This window comes from Chelonia mydas, chromosome 5, assembly GCF_015237465.2.
Source record: "Chelonia mydas isolate rCheMyd1 chromosome 5, rCheMyd1.pri.v2, whole genome shotgun sequence".
In the NCBI taxonomy this organism is placed as follows: domain Eukaryota; kingdom Metazoa; phylum Chordata; order Testudines; family Cheloniidae; genus Chelonia; species Chelonia mydas.
Genome location: NC_051245.2, coordinates 83,264,871 through 83,283,866, shown reverse-complemented (window position 1 = coordinate 83,283,866; position 18,996 = coordinate 83,264,871). Strand labels below are relative to the sequence as shown.

Here is an 18,996-nt window from a genome sequence, read left to right as displayed (position 1 = left end):
TTAATTTAGCCCTAACCACAAGATGCAAATTTTACAGAGTCACTTTGCACAGTATAATCACAGAAAAAGCAAAACAAGACTTTTCTTTCCTAAAATCATGGTCACAGCTACCAGATAGCGTGCTACTTAAGTACCTCCATATTTCAGCATTCCGTGTTCCTGCATGGAATAGGGCAGACCTAAGCTGAAGATCTCCATTCATGCCAGTGGGGAGTGTTCTGATGCATCTGACTCCTTTCCTGTGCTCTCTGCTCCCACCCAAACCTACTGTTTTGTGCAGAGGAGATGGGAACTGAAGCAAACAGCTATATCATCACAGCAAGGAGGAGAAGGAAAGGATGCTGCCATAATTCCCTGCCTACTAGGAGGCATAAAGAAGAACTGATTCCTCCCACAGATAGGGAAGAGGTGGGGAAAGAAAATTTGGGTGTGGTCTGATGGGGAGAAGCTGCAACAACAGCTGCACAGGGAAGTGCTTGTGATAATCAGCCTCTGCGGCCTACATGTAAAGATGTGTCAGGAAGTGATTAGTGGGGATCCAAGAGAGAAGCCAGATGAGTAACTTAGTGTGAGACGCCAGCTAGGGTGAGTCTTGAATGGCTGAAAGAGTTCCAGGAAGGGATCAACATAGGCTGGGAAGTTTCAGGTAGACAGCATGGGTGAAAGTAACTAAAAGGACTTACCGGTACTCCGGATTCCTGAGCAGGGGGGCGTGGCATCAACTGGAAGAGGCATGGCCTCAACCAGAAGAGGCAGGGCCTTTAAATACCCAGGCCCTTTAAATCAAGATTTAAAGGCCCCAGGGCTCCAGCTGCGGCTGGAAGCCCCCAGGCCTTTAAATCACCCCCGGAGCTCCCAGCTGCAGAAGCAGCTGGGAGCCCCAGGGTTCAGGGGCGACTTAAAGGGCCCCGGGCTCCGGCCACCACTACCGCAGCAGAGCTCCGGACCCTTTAAATCACCACTGGAGCCCTGCTGCTGCTACCCCGGGGCTCCAGCAGCAGAGTTCAAGCGGTGCTCTAAAGGGCCCAGGGCTCCAGCCACTGCGGGGAGCCCTGGGCCCTTTAAAGCGCCAGCCTGGTGAAGCCGGTCCAGTCCGGCACGGCATACTGGCTCTTGCCAGTATGTCATACTGGACCGTACGGGCTTACTTTCATCTCTGGTAGACAGGGAAATAGGGGCTAGTTGTGGGAATGCATTGGGAAGTGAAACATGCTGAGATGGGGAGATTAGAGGTGAAAATGTAATTTTAAATTCTCAAAAACCTTTGAAAGTCAGTTCTTCCTCTGATAGCTCTTTTCAGGTAGTGAGCTCTAAACCAGCTGTGGGATTCCTTTTCGAAATTAGAGATTAATCCTAAACAAACTTGCAAAGTAATGTCCTTTGCGTAGTCCATGGCTCAAGGAGGACATTATTTGGGAGTTTTAAAACTGCCATCCTAGGAATGGATTCTAAAGCAAATCCTGAAGTCAACTTGGCCCCATTTCAGCAAAATACTTAGGCACATGTCTAACTTTAAGGACCTGACAGGTCCTATTGACTTCAACTGAACTAATATACTTGAGGGTAGACATACGTGTAAGTACCTTCCTTAATCAGGGCCTTTATTAATCAAATCCTGAAACTTGGTTTGAATTTCTGACTTAGAAATACTGAAGTTTAAATTTTGCTCTCAGTTACAGCGGTGCAACCTTCACTGAAGTCTATGGGAGTTGCATCCATTAAACAGAGAGCTGAATTTGGCCCTCAGTTAGATATGTATAACTGAAAGACAAAGTCCATTCCAAAAGAAAGACAAATTAATGAAGTGTGTGTGTGTTGGACAGAATGCACTTTTCAATGTACACGTCCCAATACCAAATGTTAATGAAATACCTGCTAAAAAAGCAACTTAATGTATATCAGTTTTTTCCACACTGCTCATTAGAGACAACCAATACATCTTTAAAAACAATCACTTGCTAAAGGTTAACTTGAAGCTGTACCTTAGGGAGAGACACACAAAAACTAAGTGAATCCAAGTTAGATCATTTAAATGGACTAACATTCTAGGTATTCATTTTTGTCATTGTTCTATGAGAAATTTTTTTTTTCAACCGTGTCTTTGACCGAAGCATCTTGCACCAAATATATTTAAAAAAGCAACCAGTTTGAACCCTTTTAGTCAATGTAGACATCTCATTGGTGACTGGCAGTCAAAAACAATTAATTCTTTAGCACAAGAAGTGAACTATTTGTAAATAATCTTAGTGTTGAATTTAATAAATCAAAGCTGCAGAATATTAGTTCAATAATATTATGGTTAGAAAAATCAAATGCATACACCTTGTACACAGAGATCACATCAAATCATTGTCAAAGCAAGTTACAAATATCTTGAGTAGCATCACATAAGAATTCAAACTGGACATCAGAAAGAGAAAATGCTTTTGAACTCAGTGACACTGAATAATGCTTTTAAAAATTGTTTCAAGCTAAATTTCCTATGTTAGAATACTAGCTGCTGAATTTAATCCCCTCGACTGGTATTTAACCAATGTAATCCGCCTGTGTTCTAACCATAATTGTGCTTATTAGATAAAACTACAAATAAGACTTCTAATATTGTATTCTCAAGGAAATGAGACTGTTGAATTCTATTTTTATCTGAACAATCACAATGGGCATCTTTTTCAGTTAAAAACACATGGCACAGAACATTAGTTCCATACCTTCAACAGACTGACTTGAAAAATATAAATATATTACTGTATTTATATATAATGTATGTATATACAGTGTCAATATTCACATTAAAGAATCAGAATAATTTTATTGAAATTATATTTTAAGAAATCTGTCTGTGTTTTTAATCAGACTTCATGTCTGCATATAGCAGTAAGAAATTTCAAATGGTACTGTGTGGGATGGTGCTTTTTAAAGCTCAAGAAAACATATTGGTGATAGATAGATAGATAGATAGATAGATAGATAGATAGATAGATAGATAGATGTGTGTATTTTTTAATGTACATGTTTCCAGGTTTGCAGTGTCCACTGCAGTGGTTATAGCTTACAAATGCTGAACATGTCACCATGGGTCACTGTTTCCTCTCAGCTGGCTGCTGGAGGCAGAGTTCACTTCCAGCAGACACTATTGGCAAATTGTTCTCAAGATGATGGTTGATGAGATGGCTTATGCTGTCAAATACACGATCCTTTGTACGAACCTTAAAAGAAGAGCATGGAAAAGTAAAGGCTGAATACAGACCAATCTTTCCTTTACCATTAAATGAAAGTTAACTGAAAATAAGACAAAATATTTTCCTTTTATATCTGTTTACACGCACACTCGCGCATACACACACACACACATACATTTTTAAGGGTCTGATCCGCCTCCCATTAGAGTCAATGGAGGTTTTGTCATCTACAAATTAGTTGTTTTGTCTCCTGCTCCCTCACTTCTCTCCAAACTTCTGTTTTGTCTGCTCTCTTATTGGTCACATTTACTCACACTGAATAGGCCTTGTTGAAGATTTTCCATCACAACTTACAACATTGACCTTCTGATCAAATTAAACAGTTTGGAGATAGTGTCTGCTCTCTGCAAACATTTTCAATTTTTTGTTGAAAAATTGAAACCAAAACATTTCAAACAAAATCCAAACCTCCTGGAGATAGGCAATTTTTGGCCCAAATTTTTTCATTTGTTGTTGCCAAAAATCTGAAAAATATTTGGGGTTTGGTTTTTCATCAAAAAGTTAAACATGTCTGCTGAAAATGTAGGCAATACTAATGAAATATTTTTGTGTTTGTCAACCAAAAAAAAACATTTTTCTGACCAGCTGCATTCTGAGTAGACCCCAAGTTGTCTATTACCACATGAGAAGTCTCACTGATTTAAATGAGATTAATCCCAAAGTAAGGTGTCCCGAGCCCCACTGCTGGAGCCCCTGGCAGCCAGGACCCCCCGAGGCTCCGTCAGCGATTTAAAGGGCCTGGAGCTCTGCTGTGGTAGCAGCGGCCAGAGCCCCGGGTCCTTTAAATCGCCGTCGGAGCCCCGGGGTAGCAACAGTGGTCGGGAGCCCCGGGGCTCCCAGCTGCCTCCGCAGCTGGTAGCTCTGGCAGTGATTTAAAGGGCCTGGGGCTCCCAGCTGCCGCTACCACAGCTGCAGCCCCGGGCCCTTTAAATCTCGATTTAAAGGACCCGGGGATTTAAAGGCCTCGCCCCTTCTGGTTGAGGCCTCGCCCCCTACTCAGGCGTACCAGTAAGTCCTTTAAGTTACTTTCACCCCTGAAGTAGCCACTTCAGCCCCTTCTAGCTAGAGTGTGTCTCTGCTCTTTCCAGAAGGAACCTTCCAGTCTTCCTATCTGCAGTCCTTTCTTCCCCAGGAGAGGATCCAGCACTCTCTCAGCACGCTCTATTCTCCAGCTTGGGAGGTCAGCAGGCAAACCCCTCTACTACTCCCCTGGTCCTCAACTTTCTTCAGCCCTCTGCCTCTGGCTTCCAGGCTCAAGCCCTCCCCCATGGTCAAGGTTCTGCTGCAGGAACCTCCTGCTCACTGCCACTCTCTTACCACCTGCAACTCTGCAGCTGCCTCTCACTTTCTGTCAAGCAACAATTCCAGGGCCTCCCACTTGGGGAGTCAAGTTTGGAAAGACCCATCTCTGGCTCAGGGAATCTCCTCCCCAGCCAGCAAGCAGCCACTGGCTTTCCTCCTTTTAAACCTCACACCCAGCATAAGTGTAACAGAGTGGGGCTAACTGAACAGAGCTGGCTGACCCAAGCCCTCCTGGCCCTTAAAGAGGCAGGCCACCCTATTACAGAAATCGGAACCTCCTTCCATCCCTGCATAGGTTACATGGATCTTGAACCCAAATGGGTAGCAGATACCAGATAAGACATCTCAACTACTCCTCACCTGCAGGAGGTATGTTGGGAAGGGATCCTTGGATCTTCCATCACTTCTTGCTGGCTGGCACTGAGCACAGGGGTGGGACTGGGAGTGAGTGCTGTAATTTGCTAAGTATTCGTATAGACCACCAGCAAATTACTACTCCCCCAGCCCCAGAGCAAGGAGGAAGCAGCATAGCCATTGTGACTCAGAGATGTATTACAAATGGACTCAAGTGGAGAGAGGTGATGCAAGGAGATCTTCATGCAGGGAGGGGAGCAGGTTCATGCTGCCTTAAGAGGAAGGAGTGGAGGGATGTGAGGCCAATATCCTGGTCATGCACAGAAGGGAATATATGGTGCACCCCTGTGTAGCAATGGCCCCATGCTCCCTGACTACCAGAACTCCAACCAGGACACTGCATCTCTGCACCAGCCATATTGCAGGCTTGTGCATTAAAGGTATGATAGGACCCTACTACTTAATCCTCATGGCATCCCACTCAAAAGGTAGCTATTTGTATGATAAACCAAAAGGCCCTTCTGCAGGAGTCACAAAACACTGGTAAACTTTCAGTCAGTGAGTCAAAGAGGTTCATATCTCAGAGATTCAGCACTCATTTCTGCTGGCTTGTCGAGGCTGACACAAGCACATGTAACCTCAGGAGTAATCCAGTTATAATGGAAAACATCTTAATAATATTCTTTGACTGCCCTCCTGTGGCAAATACAATGACAGCATGTACAGCAGCCTTCTCTAGTCAAAGCTTTTGTGAATCAAACCCTGCTGGCCTTATGCAAGTTTCTCTGTTGAAGTCAGTAGAAGTAAGGCTCAATAGGATTGGTCCTTCTGTATGTATACCATATACACTATTTTGTCAGGAACCTGTTGCTCTGATTCTTATTATTTAAACTAGCATTTTACACAGGAATAGAAAGTATTGTATTAAGTGCCAGACTGGTAAGCCACTCAGAACAGGGAACTGAAATATGTTGCTTTCCACCCTCTCATATCAGGTGGAGCCCCTTCACAAACTCACAGATGCATAGATTCCAAAGCCAGAAAGGACCATTGTGATAATCTATCTGACCTCCTGTGGAACACAGAGAACTTCCCCAAAATAATTCCTAGAGCAGATTTTTTAGAAAAACATCCAATCTTGATTTAAAAATTGTCAGTGATGGAGAATCCACCATGACCTTTGGTAAATTGTTCCATTGGTTAATAACTCTCACCTGTTAAAAATGTGCACCTTACTTCCCAGTGAATTTGTCTAGCTTCAACTTCCAGACACTGGATCATGTTATATCTTTCTCTGCTGGACTGAGGAACTCATTATTAAATATTTGCTCCCCATGAAGAGAGTTATAGCCTGCACCCATGTCACCCCTTAACCGTCTTTTTGTTAAGCTAAATAGATTTTGCTCCTTAAGTCTATCACTGTAAGGCATGTTTTCTAATCCTTTAATCATTCTTGAATCTGTTCGCTGAACCCTCTCTAATTTACCAACATCCTTCTTGAATTGTGGACAGCAGAACTGGACACAGTATTCCAGCAGCAGTTGCACCAGTGCCAAATATAACCTTTCTACTCCTTTTTGAGATTCCCTGGTTTATGCATCCAATGATAGCATTAGATCTTTTGCCCCATCATTATGTTAGGAGTTCATGTTCAGTTGATTATCCACCACAACCCCAAAATCTTTTTCAGAGTCACTGCTTCCCAGAATATAGTCCCCCATTTTGTAGGTATGGCCTTCATTCTTTGTTCCTAGATATATATAGATATAGATATATATTTAAGTTTAGCTGTATTAAAACATATTATTTCCTTGCATCCAGTTTACCAAGTGATCCAGATCTCTGAATCAATGACCTGTCCTCTTCATTATTTTCCACTCCCCCTATTTTTGTGTCATCTGCTTACTTTTTCAGTGATGGGCAGCTACAAAAATACCAAGGACCAGTTTTCATACCCAGCTCTGGCTACTTTATATTGCTCTGCTGCTAGAAAGCCAATTTAACCAGCTAAGGGAATCCTCAGGTAGCAGAGAGACAGAGTATGCCATTTCTCTCCCAAGCCTGAGTCAGAACCTAGTCCCAGAGAAGGAAGTCACGCCCCTGTGCTCTGGAGATCACTTTTATCCGAACAACTGACTGGGGCCTCAGGCAGCTGGGTGGAAATAAGAGCAGTGCAAAGGCTGTTCTAACTAATGCAAGGGACCAGACTGCTCCCCAGACAGCCAAGGGATCTGCGGGCCACAAAAGTAACTTAATACCTTTGACCGCCTCTGTACTGCACTGAGGACTAGACTAGAGGAAGTGGTGTCAGAGCTACCTATCCATGTAGAAATGCTGCAGCAGTTCTTCAGCTAAGCGTCGTGAGTTGAGATTTAAGGTTAGGTGATGGGAACCTTACAAATGCCTGTAATAACAAATAAGTGTTATAAATAGGGTTCATTTTCTGGCTTACAGAAAATATATAGAAGTCGGACACTTTTTTACGGTCATCCAGGAGTCAATACTTACAGTTCCTTCCGGATCCACTAAAAGAAGATGTTTGGCTTGTCTATTGTGCATACCAGTCAGCACATAGGAGCCTGGATTTGTGGTGCTTTTCCTGACCAGGAAGTCTCCACATTTCTTTAACAGCTGTTCTGCTTCTTTCCTACTCATCTCTCCTTGATACCAAGGCTCTGTATGCAGTTCATCCATTATAGTGCAGTTAGCTGCTCTGGGTAACGGAGGACTAGTACACTCGACCGAGGTAGCCTTATTCAGCGCAGGCCCAGTGGCCTGGTTCTTGAGAGCATCTTCAAAAGGTTCTGGTTACAGGTACAGAAACAAGTGCAAGATCAGTCACAGGTAAACTGCATTACAAAAAAATACAATTCCAGTCTTTTTAACCCTGATTTATTTTCTTGTAATAGCCACTTCCATTTATCCTTAAGAAGAACAAACACAATATGGTGTATTACTAGTTTATATAATATATTAAGAACTTAGAGAACATTGTTTGTAAACAAATATATTAAAATCAGAGACAATTTTGACATTTTTGGAGTAATTGCTAATGGTCATATATTTGTAGGTAGCTGGTATTTGTATGTTCTGGACAGGACCAGATCTCTCTTATTGTCTGCCCAGTTAGTTAGGAGGAATTCATTTTAAATGAACTGCATAATCTGCATAGTCACTTATATTACACAGATATCTGCTCTCTTTTCAAAACAGAGTATTAATTTAACAAAGATCCCTGATGTTTAATTACATACTATGGTAAGACCATGAGTCTACATCCTAAATTAGGAAAAGAGGTCTAGGTTAGATCAGTGTGATCTAGGTTAGAGCCCAGCCTTCTTCCTAGGGTAGATGCAGGTTAACACCTTTTACCTTGGTTTAGCTTCAAAACTATAAGAACCCATCATTTCAAACTCAGAAAGATATGGATCATGTTCATTAATTCAACCCGTTTTAGGAATGAATAAATGGCAATTCTATTGGTCCAAAATAAAAGACTAATTATGTAAGATCTGTTATTAGAGGTGAGAGTTAAAAGGGAACTCACTCATATCAAACAGATCTTTTCTTGGACTGCTGTCTTTGGTACACTCTTTTGTTCCACTGAATGCACTTTCAGCATCTGCCTGAAGTGCAAGTAGAGCTTCCATGTTTATATGTTGGGTGTTCACATAAGCTGGCACCTCTCCTGTTGGGGTTACCTGAGGCTTCCCTTCTGGCACGCTGTAAATGTCCAAGGACCCTGGAAAATTCAAAAGACTTATTTCCCCTCCCTCTCTTTAACATCGCATTTGGAAGGATAAAGCAGCATTGTTTAGAACAAACATAGGAGGTGTCACTAACCAAAGTGCAGATTCAACAGTCTCTGGAAAGAGAGATGAAAAGAAAAACAACAAACAACATGCCTGTCTTTTAGAGCTTGGCACATTGGAAAAATCGTTCTCGAATAGTCATTCAAATTCAAAACCGATTTTGATTTGACTGCGTTCATGGTCCTTTTGTCTTCACTTTCTGCCTATTGTTTACTAGCACAAATACAGGAGGAAAGTGAATTTTAAGCCTGACTACTGGCTGTATTTGATTGGAATATTCAAAACTGGGACAGCATTGGTTAGTTACCCATGTCATGCAATCAGAAAACCAACCAACACAGCATCAGTTTTGAAATTTAAATATCAAATATCTGAAACAATACTGCAAACTAGTCAAATGAGGGGAAAATTTCATGAAGACGTGCATAAAAATTCTGAATAATGAATATATTTCAGAATATTATGATTTGCTCATGACGTTCACAAAAAGCAAAACAGGAAAATTTTAGAAATCAATTATTTGTTACAAATAATTTGCTCAACTCAGTTCATACATGCACATACGTGCATGCACAGACACTGTGATGGTCTGTACCCCTGTATTCACCCTTTGACCATTATTGTAATAATCTTTGTACAAAATATGCCTTGTAAGGTATAATTTAAAAACTCATAATTTACTGGCCAATAATTGTCCTGAACAACATTGTACATAAAGTTATAAAATTCCACTGTACAGTGTTAACACCACATGTTCCAAACCACAGCCCTGCCCAAACAGAAAATGGCAAACAGGTCTGTCTAAAATAAAAGAATGTGTGCTCTGCTTAATCTGCATTTAAGCGGAAAACAAAGGGAGTTCCAACGGGTGGGAAAACCAGCAGGAGATATAATACCCTTAGACTTTTTGTCTCCTGAATCTCAGCTGGAAACATTTCTAAGAGGGGGCTGACTATAAAAATGACACCCCTTCTCCTCCTCTCTTACTCTCTGTCCATTGATTGACTGTGAAGGAACAAAGGAAGCAGCCATTACACAGAAGATGGGAGCCCTGGTCTAGAAATTTGGCCAGCAAGACTACTGAGAGCATGTGGTGACAGAAACTTTGCTTTGAATATAACATAGTTTGTTAAGTTAGGCATTTTATCTTTATTTCTCTTGTAACCATTTTATGCCTCATTACTTGAATTCACTTAAAATCCTATATCTTTGTAGTTAATAAACTTGTTTTATTGTTTTATATAGACCAGCGTGTTTGAATTGAAGTGTTTGGGAAACTCCATTTGAGATAACAGGATACGTGTATATCATTTCTATTAATAAAATGGCAGACTTTATATTAGCTTGTATTGTCCAGGAGAGGAGTGAGCAGTAGAAGATGTACAGTTCTGGGGAAAAGTCTGGGACCGGAGGTGTGCTGCGGTCACCTTCCAGCGTAAATCAGGTTAGTGAAAGCCTGAGTGTGACCAGCAGGTTGCAAGTGCACACAGACATAGCTGGGAGTGACTTACATGCTAGAGCAGTGGTTCTCAAGCTTTTTTACTGGTGACCCCTTTCACATAGCTAGCCTCTGAGTGCGACCCCCTTTATAAATTAAAAACACTTTTTTATATATCTAACACCATTATAAATGCTGGATGCAAAGCGGGGTTTAGGGTGGAGGCTGGCTGTTTGTGAGCAGTCCAGGAGTGGAGACAACAGCAAAGTAGTGTAAAGGTTAGAAAGCACGGGTGTCACAGCTATTCATCAGTCCAGAGTGTAGCCTGGGTATAACACACACACACACACACACACACACCTGCATTGTCAGAAGTAACTACTGATTCTGGTTGCCTGATTTGGTTTGTAGGACATGACTGGAGACACCTTCAAAAGGTCAGATTTTCAGAAAGTGCTGAGCCCCCACCTCCTGAAAATGAGGCCCCTTAAAGGTGTGTCAAGTTGGGCAGCCAAAGATTAAGTCATCCAAAATCACTGATTAAATAAACAGCTCTGGGAACTGAAATCCAATGTATATTCTGAAACACACACACACGTGTGTGTGTGTGTGTGTGTGTGTTTGTTTTTCAGGATATACATTGGATTTCAGTTCCCAGAGCTGTTTATCCAATACCTGTCACAAACACTGATGCTAAAATTCACTTTAAGGGAGGAGAGAAACTATCAATTAACTATAGTGTCTTGCTGCAAGATTTCCATGTATCAGACTTTCACCTTATGGCCCCAATCCACCCAATCAAATCAAACTCTATGATTGGGGCCTACATAATGTCTACACTAAAAAATAAAACAAAACACGTCAGTGAATTTCAGAGCCTGAGTCAACTGACTTGGGCTCACAGGCTTGCACTGTGGGATTAAAGACAGCAGTATCGACAGTTCCTGCTCGGGATGGAGTCCTGGCTCTGAAATCCTCCCCACTTGCCAGATTTCAGAGCCCAGGCTCCAGCCCTGGCAGGAACGTCTACACTGCCATTTTTAGCCCTGTAGTGCAAGCCCCATAATCCTGAGTCAGTTGACCCAGGCTGTGAGACTCTCAAAAAAACAAACAAACAAAAAATACAACGCAACAGCAGTGCAGACATACCCTTTGAGAAGTATAATTACTTTAAAGTTTAACTCACCTTGTTTAACAGGAGCAGGCTGCCAGTCTTCGCTGAATTTGTCTCCAAAGTGTCGACTCTGGTAGTATGTTTGTTCTCTTCCTGCTGCTGTTGCAGACTACAGTGGACATACAAACAACAATTCTTCAACTACTCCTTCCTTTAAAACACTGTGATGCAGTGTGCATCTCTGAGGCTTTTTTTGGTTCTGTTCTACTTAAACCTAGTCTTCTTTTCATTCCTTATGCATGACACTATGATTGAGTATTCTGTCTTGACTGTAAAAAGAACAGGAGGACTTGTGGTACCTTAGAGACTAACAAATTTATTTGAGCATAAGCTTTTGTGAGCTAGAGCTCATGATAGTGTGAGTGACCTTCATGAAAATCTCACTCCTTCCTGTTTTTATTAACCCTTGTAATCCTCAATGACAACATTAGGTGTGTCTATAAAATATTCTCATCCAGTGCAGCCTTCTTTATTGGCAAACCCTGACAACCTATTGAGGATGCTCTGCAGGAAACAGATGCTGGAATACAAGAATGAGTAAGCGTCTTCAAAAGGATTAACAGAAAGATTCACTCTCTGGAAACTACTGACTATATGGTGGGAGGGGGTTCTCATCAGACAAGGCATCTCTGGGAATTAAATACAGATGTGCCACCAACATTATGATCTTTGGCTCAGATGTTGAGTGCTGTTCCATTCAGACCGGCAGAGCCACACTGATTTCAGTAGGGTCAATATGGGCAGCCTCTTATAGTTGCTCAGCCCCACTGAAGTCAATGGGACTCCATATAGGTGCAGGGACCTGCCTTCATGAATCAGCTTGAAGGAGCGCACACTTTGAGCCCAATCCTTGTATTTTTGCCTGAATGAGAACAGTAGGATTGGCCTGTAAGAATCATAGAATATCAGGGTTGGAAGGGACCTCAGGAGGTCATCTAGTCCAACCCCCTGCTCAAAGCAGGACCAATCCCCAACTAAATCATCCCAGCCAGGGCTTTGCCAAGCCTGACCTTAAAAACCTCAAAGGAAGGAGATTCCACCACCTCCCTAGGTAACCCATTCCAGTGCTTCACCATCCTCCTAGTGAAAAAGTTTTTCCTAACATCCAACCTAAACCTCTCCCACTGCAACTTGAGACCATTACTCCTTGTTCTGTCATCTGGTACCACCGAAAAGAAGTCTAGATCCATCCTCTTTGGAACCCCCCCTTCAGGTAGTTGAAGCAGCCCTGTTGAAGTGCCCTGTTCTTAACCCAGCACACAAACAACTGGATGGCATCCAAATTACCCTTTCCTGGGGTTTCCTTTACTGTTAACTTAAGGGGGCACCACCAGGTTGAAATATTAGTCAATTAAAAAACTAGCTAAAAGTAGTTTCAGGTGCTACCCCTGCCCATGAGTTCCCTCTGCCAATTGATTCGGTTAGAATCAAAGTATCCTGTTTCAAAAAATGTTTCTCTCCCCTACTGTGGCGGGAAAGAGTCATACATACAGCAGGGGATAGTGACTATACAGGAGAAATAGCGAAGTTTGTCTATATGAAAAATAAGTTGCGCAAAGCAAGCAAATGGAAGAATGTGTAAAAAAGTCCCCTCCCTAGGCATGTTCAGTTATAGCATTCTCAGGTGTTCCATGTAATAATAACGGGGTGGGGGAGGGTGGAATGTGCTTTATAAGGCAATGGTACCTCTTTAAATAAACTTTCTATCAGGACATGTACTTGAGCTCGGCTATTTCTGGATTTGCTGCTGCTGCCTGCGCCTCATACAGAGGTTCAACCTTTTTTATGTCCTGGGTTAGAGCTAACAGGACCCACCTGATCCAGTTGCATAAGTCAGCCAAGAGAATAACTCTGCAGGCTGCCAGGCCCAGATCCACAAAGCGACGTAGGAACTGTGACACTGAGCATCACAACACCTAACTGTTAGGTGCCTAGAAAAATCACAGGAACAACACTACAACCCACAAAGCTGAGTTAGGCACCTCGGCTCCTATTCAATGAATGGGGAGAGATAGGCAGCTTAGAATGCAACACACAAAGCCACCTAATCTAGCTAATAGGAGATGCTGATAAAATGGATGGGTATTAAGCCTCGCCCCCTCACAGAGATAGGTGCCTAAACCCAGGCTGCAGCGAGCCACCTAGCTCTGCTAGTGATACACGAACCAGGGGAAGATAGGCACTACTCCACCTAACTAACAGGAAGGGCCCAATCCACTAGGTGTGCTCAGAGGCCACCAACTCCACACAAAACAACAGGAGAAGGGACGTGGAGGAGAAGGACTTCCCTTATAACCATTAGCCCAGTGGTTAGGGTACTTACATGGGATGTGGGAGACCCCTGGTTCAAGTCACCTCTGCCTGATGAAGAGAAGGGATTTGAACAGGGATTTGCCACTTCTTAGGTGAGTTCCTCTAACCATTGAGCAGGGAATATCCTGATGAGGAGCTCTTAGTGAAGTTGTTCCACTGAAATTATATAATTGAATAATTAAATGTGAATGGGGCCAGAGAAAGAGGGAAAATGACTCTATAGTACAACAGGGCTTTCAGAAAGCTCCATAGGGCTGGTCCAAAAGGAAACAGTGTACACTATCTTTCCTTCTGTGTGTTAACAGGGAGTGGGGACCTTATCATTTCTCCCTAGTTACTTAGCCATGTCCTACTGAGAACAGTGAATGTTGGCCAGTAACCACTCCCACCTAGCATTCTGTGATCTGGAAGCCTATGATTTTACCTGTCTACTGAGCAGGTGTGATGGGTAAGAGGTCATCTTTAGCCTCTTCTCCCCCAGCACAACCATTGCAGGACAAGCCAGAATTTAATAATAAACAATACAGAGTCATGTTTCATTTCTTATTTAAGTACATGAATGAATATGAAGCAATAATAAATAAGTTGCCACAGAACAATTCAGTTATATATGAAAAGCTACAAGGTATTTAATATTGTCAGTGCATCAATCTGGAAATAAAATGCTGCTTTCAAATTTTTGATTGAATAAGAAAGCTAAGCAGGTAACATTTCACTGACCTGAGCAGTATCTGCGGCATTTGGGATCCTAGTTTTGAATCTAGCATCAATAAAGCCACCAGTGGGAGGCATTTTATTAGGAATGCTGTTGTAATAGGGATGTTCTGCTGGCTCTCCATTTTCCTCCATCCAAGGTTCATCAAAACTCTGCATCCTGTAGAAAGGGATTACATTATTCATCTAGCAGCACTCGAAGCTCTGTAGTACTAGCTACATGGTCCATATACTACCCAGCGCTTTGACAATTAAGTGACGTTTACAAAGTAAAATAGGATGAACCAAGCAGCACCCCATCCCTGTAATGAGGCTGATCCAAAGCCCACTGAAGTTGATGGGAGCCTTCTCATTGACTTCAGCGAGATTTGGATCAGGCCTTATATATATATCCCTATTAATGACATCCATTAAAAACTTCTTTACCTTTCCTAGTTACATTTACCATGTTATTTGTAGTATTATTTGTGTGATTGATTTACTAACTGATGATAAAAAAAAAAGGATCCTTCATAATGTCTTGGGGCCTAATTCTGATCTAAATAACCCTGGTGTGAATCAGGAATGACTTTGGTGAATTCAATAGGCCTGATTCTCTGTTTCACTGCACATCAAGCTATCATTTACATCAGTGCAAAGGGAAGGTAAAATTCTTCCAAATCAGAATGGTAGCATCCCACACTCACTATGCGTAGGGTTGCCAAAACTCCAAGATTGTCCTGGAGTCTCCCGGAATTAAAGATTAATCTTTCATTAAAGATTATGTCATGTGATGAAACCTTCAGGAATACATCCAACCAAAATGTTGCTCACACCAAGGGAGCTGATATGGTGCTAACATTGGTGGGAAAGTTTCTAAAAATGTTACTGTAGACAGAGACTGAGGTGGGGGAAAGAGATGTGAAAATCAGTATGAAGGCAGAACCATAGGCTAATTTGGTAGGGGGTAAACCCAGTTCCCCTTTTAGAACAATCTCACATAGGGTTTCCTCCCACTCTGCCCTTCAATGTGCACTTTTTTCATGGGAGGGGCAGCCTAACCTCTATTTATGTGTTTTTAGAAAGCCTGTTTCTTTGACTTTAAATAAGGGTTATGATGATCTTTATGACTTACAGCAAAAAGAAAAATCTCTAAAATGAGCAGACCAAAATCTGTCATGAACATTCATAACATTACAAAGAAACCCTGCAGGATAGATTCCAACCTCCCTGGGAAGTTCCTCCACTTGCATTACTTCAAGGCTCCATCAACACTGGGTATAAAGCTGGATTTAAAAACAAATTTTAAACAGATTTAGGCTAATAGGGCTTAAAGACCTTCAGTGTGGATATGGGCCAGGGCATAACCATTTAAAACCCGTGCTTAAAATAGTGCTTTGACGTGGGGCCAAATAGATGACTCTTAGCTGGTGTAATTTACAACTTGTTCTGGTCACTCACTATGTAAATTATACCAATTTAGTGTCCCTTAGTCTCACTCAGCGATGTGCCATATACCTCCTATAGCATACATCACCTCTGAATCTGGCCGCCTGTCTCTATCTCTAACAAGCGTTTGACTAGTATGGGCAGGACGTTATAATTTTAAAACAGTTTAGCCTAGAGGCCATGTTTAAACGTGATTTTAAAATGATTGTGGCCAATCCACATTGATCAGGCAAACCATGTTTCACTCATTTATCAGAACCTGTTTTAAAGTGTGTTTAAAATCCAGTTCTTCTAAGACAGTTTCATCCACAGCACAGCCATAGATTCACCCCTCACTTTACCAGCTGGTGAAGGAAACTGCAGAACTAGAAAAGATTCTACTGCAATGTTACTCACCTATCATGGAGAGCAGGTATCTTAGAGGGACACCGTAAATATTGCTTAAATCGTAGTTCAAAAGCTTGCCCTATGGTGCTGATAATATCCTGGGCCAGGTCGTCACAGCATTCCAGTATATGGCACGCTAGAGGAAAGAAGGAAAGATGCCGACATTTACACACCATTATTTATACAGTCTTCATTGTGATGCAGTAATGAATGGCACAAGGACCTCCAGGCCAAGAACAGTTGTTCTTTTCATGATGTATAGATTTTATTAAAATCTGAATGAACAAAAATAGCAATTAGCTACAGCTAACTTAAGACATTGGCTTGATACGCCTCACACTCACACCATCTGAAATCAGGAGTGATTCCACTCCAATCCAATGGAATTATCGTACAACGGTGTAAAACTGGTGTAAGTGAGACCAGAATCAGGGCCCATAATTTGAAAAGCTCCTTCAAGAAGAGAAACCTTAATGAATGTCATTCATTATCACCTGACTGTACCTGTGTGCAGCAAGTTACAGGAGAATTCTGAGCTTTCTATTAAAATAAGGAGATAGACACTAGAGAACATTTTCAGATCATTCCAAATTAAATTTACCTTTATTTCTCTTTAATCTGTTTTCCATAATTTTATCACCATCTTAGTTGATTTTCTAATCTACTTATCTTGACGTGTGCCTGTGCGATAAAGTTTCCAACTGGTTCTGAACTTCCCCAAAATGAGGCGTGAGGGAGGTATTCAGATGCAGGATACCAACCAGATCTTTGGCCCTGCTATGGCTCCAGTGATATAAAGATGTGGTGTGTTGGCATAACTGGCTATCTGGGAAATCCCTGGGTGGCATACAGCCAATACAGAAGCTCGACACTGATCCCCTCTATGCCCTCTTCCAGGCTGATACTCTGGAACTGTGTGGAGGGAGGCTGGTTATACCACCTCTACACCTGCTGGGGCTGAGAAACCCACTCCCTTTCCACTAAGCAATACGAATCGGTGCCTGAAATATAGCTGGATCAAAGGTGGCTTGAGTATGTCTACACACGCTGCAATCACACTTCCTCATTGCAATGTAGACAATTGCGTGTCCAGTGCCTACCACAAGGGGATTGGAGCCTCTAGGGACTAATGTAATACAAATTAGGAATGATGCTGACATTTGTGTGTGGTTGTACAATTATGTTAGTAACAGTCACACAGCAGTTGAAGAGCATCTACACAGTGGCCCCACACAGGCTGGCATGCAGGAAGAATTTGTGCATAGACCAGGGTAGGACATCATGAGATCTGCAATTACGCAGATACAGTGGCTGCTATTCCTGCCCACAGAGCTGTGTGATGTCATGCAGGGCAAATGTTCCTGGCCCTGGGTTGCAGATGGATTTTTTCCCCCAGCCCAGCACACTTCACCTGCATAAACACTGAGACTGAGGCCACTGGCTTATGAAGTGAATTTGCCATACATGAATAAACTGTATGACCAGCTGTGTTAGGCATTCAGCATCATTGTGCAGACATCTCCAAAGGTGTGGACTGAAAGAAGCGAAGCTGAACAAAGGACTATAGTATGTATGCATGCAATAGTGGAAGTGGGTATTTAAAGAGAATATGTTGCCTGCTGCTAAACAATTTGGGAGCTGAAAAGAAACTTAAGTCATTTTAAAAATAACGTAATGGATAAACTGTCTCCTTGGATACACGGATGGTTGCTGGGCAGGTGAGAAGTAGAGGCAAGATCCACAAAGGGACTTAGGTGTTGCAACTCTCAGCATCGCAGTGCTTAATTTTTAGGTATCTAGAAAATCACAGGAATAACACTGTGATCCACAAAGCCAAGTTAGGCCCCTGGGCTCCCTATACAATGAATAGGGAGAGATAGGAGCCTAAGAATGGGAACCACAAAAACCAGTATGCTAGGTAGGAAGCCACCTATGCTAGTCAATGGGTGATGCTGACAACAGGGATGTGTGCTAAGCCCCACCCCTCTCTCAAAGGTAGGTGCCTATCTCCACTAGGGATCCACAAACAGGTACCAGCCACCTGGAGTCAGTGATAAAGAGGTGTTGTGGTAATGAGTTAGGTGCCTGCCTTGCTCCATACAAAATGGCTGGAAAAGGGGGCAGCCCACTTTACTGACAACGTGTAGCCCACTGATTGAGCACTCACCTGGAGGTGGGCAATCTAGGTCAGGCTTTGCATGGGACTTAGGCAGCTGAATGCCTGTCTTCCCCTGATTCATGAATCACTTTGGGGCTTATGCAGTATAGGCACCTGGGCACCTAAAGGGAGGCAGCAGTGCATATGCCCAGGGTCTAATACTTGGGTGCCTAGGGAACTTTTACAGCAGAAAGTTAGGTGACGAGTGAGTTGAGGCACCCACAGGGTTAGGTGGCAGCCAAGCAGGAGTTTCATGAATCACGGGCATGGAGACATAGGCACCTAATTCTGGAGTTTAAGCATCTAAGTTGCTTCCTGGATCACACCCTTAGGTTTCTTATAAAAGGAACGAGAAGTTTGGCTCACACAGAGATATTTCTTTAGGGTTTGTTATAGACTGGGTGACTGGAAGACAGACAACCGCTATGCTGCAAGAGTGAGAGCATTAGGCTGTGAGAGGAAAAGTACCATTTAATCTTTGTAGGGAAAGAATAAGTCTTCTTATATGTGTGTATAATGTGGAGCATGCTGTGGGTGCTACTTTAAATAACAAAAAACAACATTTTCATCAGTGATGTAGAAGTACATATAAAATCACTGCTGATAAATTTTGTGGGTGACACAAAGACTGGGGGAGTGGAAAATAAGGAGAACAGAACAGTCATACGGAGCCCTCC

The 18,996-nt window shown here is 42.4% G+C and overlaps 1 protein-coding gene across 3 annotated transcripts in view; it reads right to left on the bottom strand.

The window, feature by feature from the left end:
• Positions 1–995: 995 nt before the first annotated feature.
• SHC3 (SHC adaptor protein 3) overlaps positions 996–18,996 on the bottom strand; it is an 85,121-nt gene continuing 67,120 nt past the window's right edge. For all 3 annotated transcript variants that reach the window (XM_043547411.1, XM_043547410.1, XM_043547409.1), the window contains 6 exons: positions 16,171–16,297; positions 14,353–14,506; positions 11,332–11,428; positions 8,443–8,637; positions 7,404–7,699; positions 996–3,206 (listed from right to left, as the gene is read on the bottom strand). In XM_043547411.1, coding sequence (XP_043403346.1) covers positions 3,078–3,206; positions 7,404–7,699; positions 8,443–8,637; positions 11,332–11,428; positions 14,353–14,506; positions 16,171–16,297 — 998 coding nt within the window. In that variant the 3' untranslated portion in view covers positions 996–3,077. The remainder of the gene's footprint in view (positions 3,207–7,403; positions 7,700–8,442; positions 8,638–11,331; positions 11,429–14,352; positions 14,507–16,170; positions 16,298–18,996) is intronic.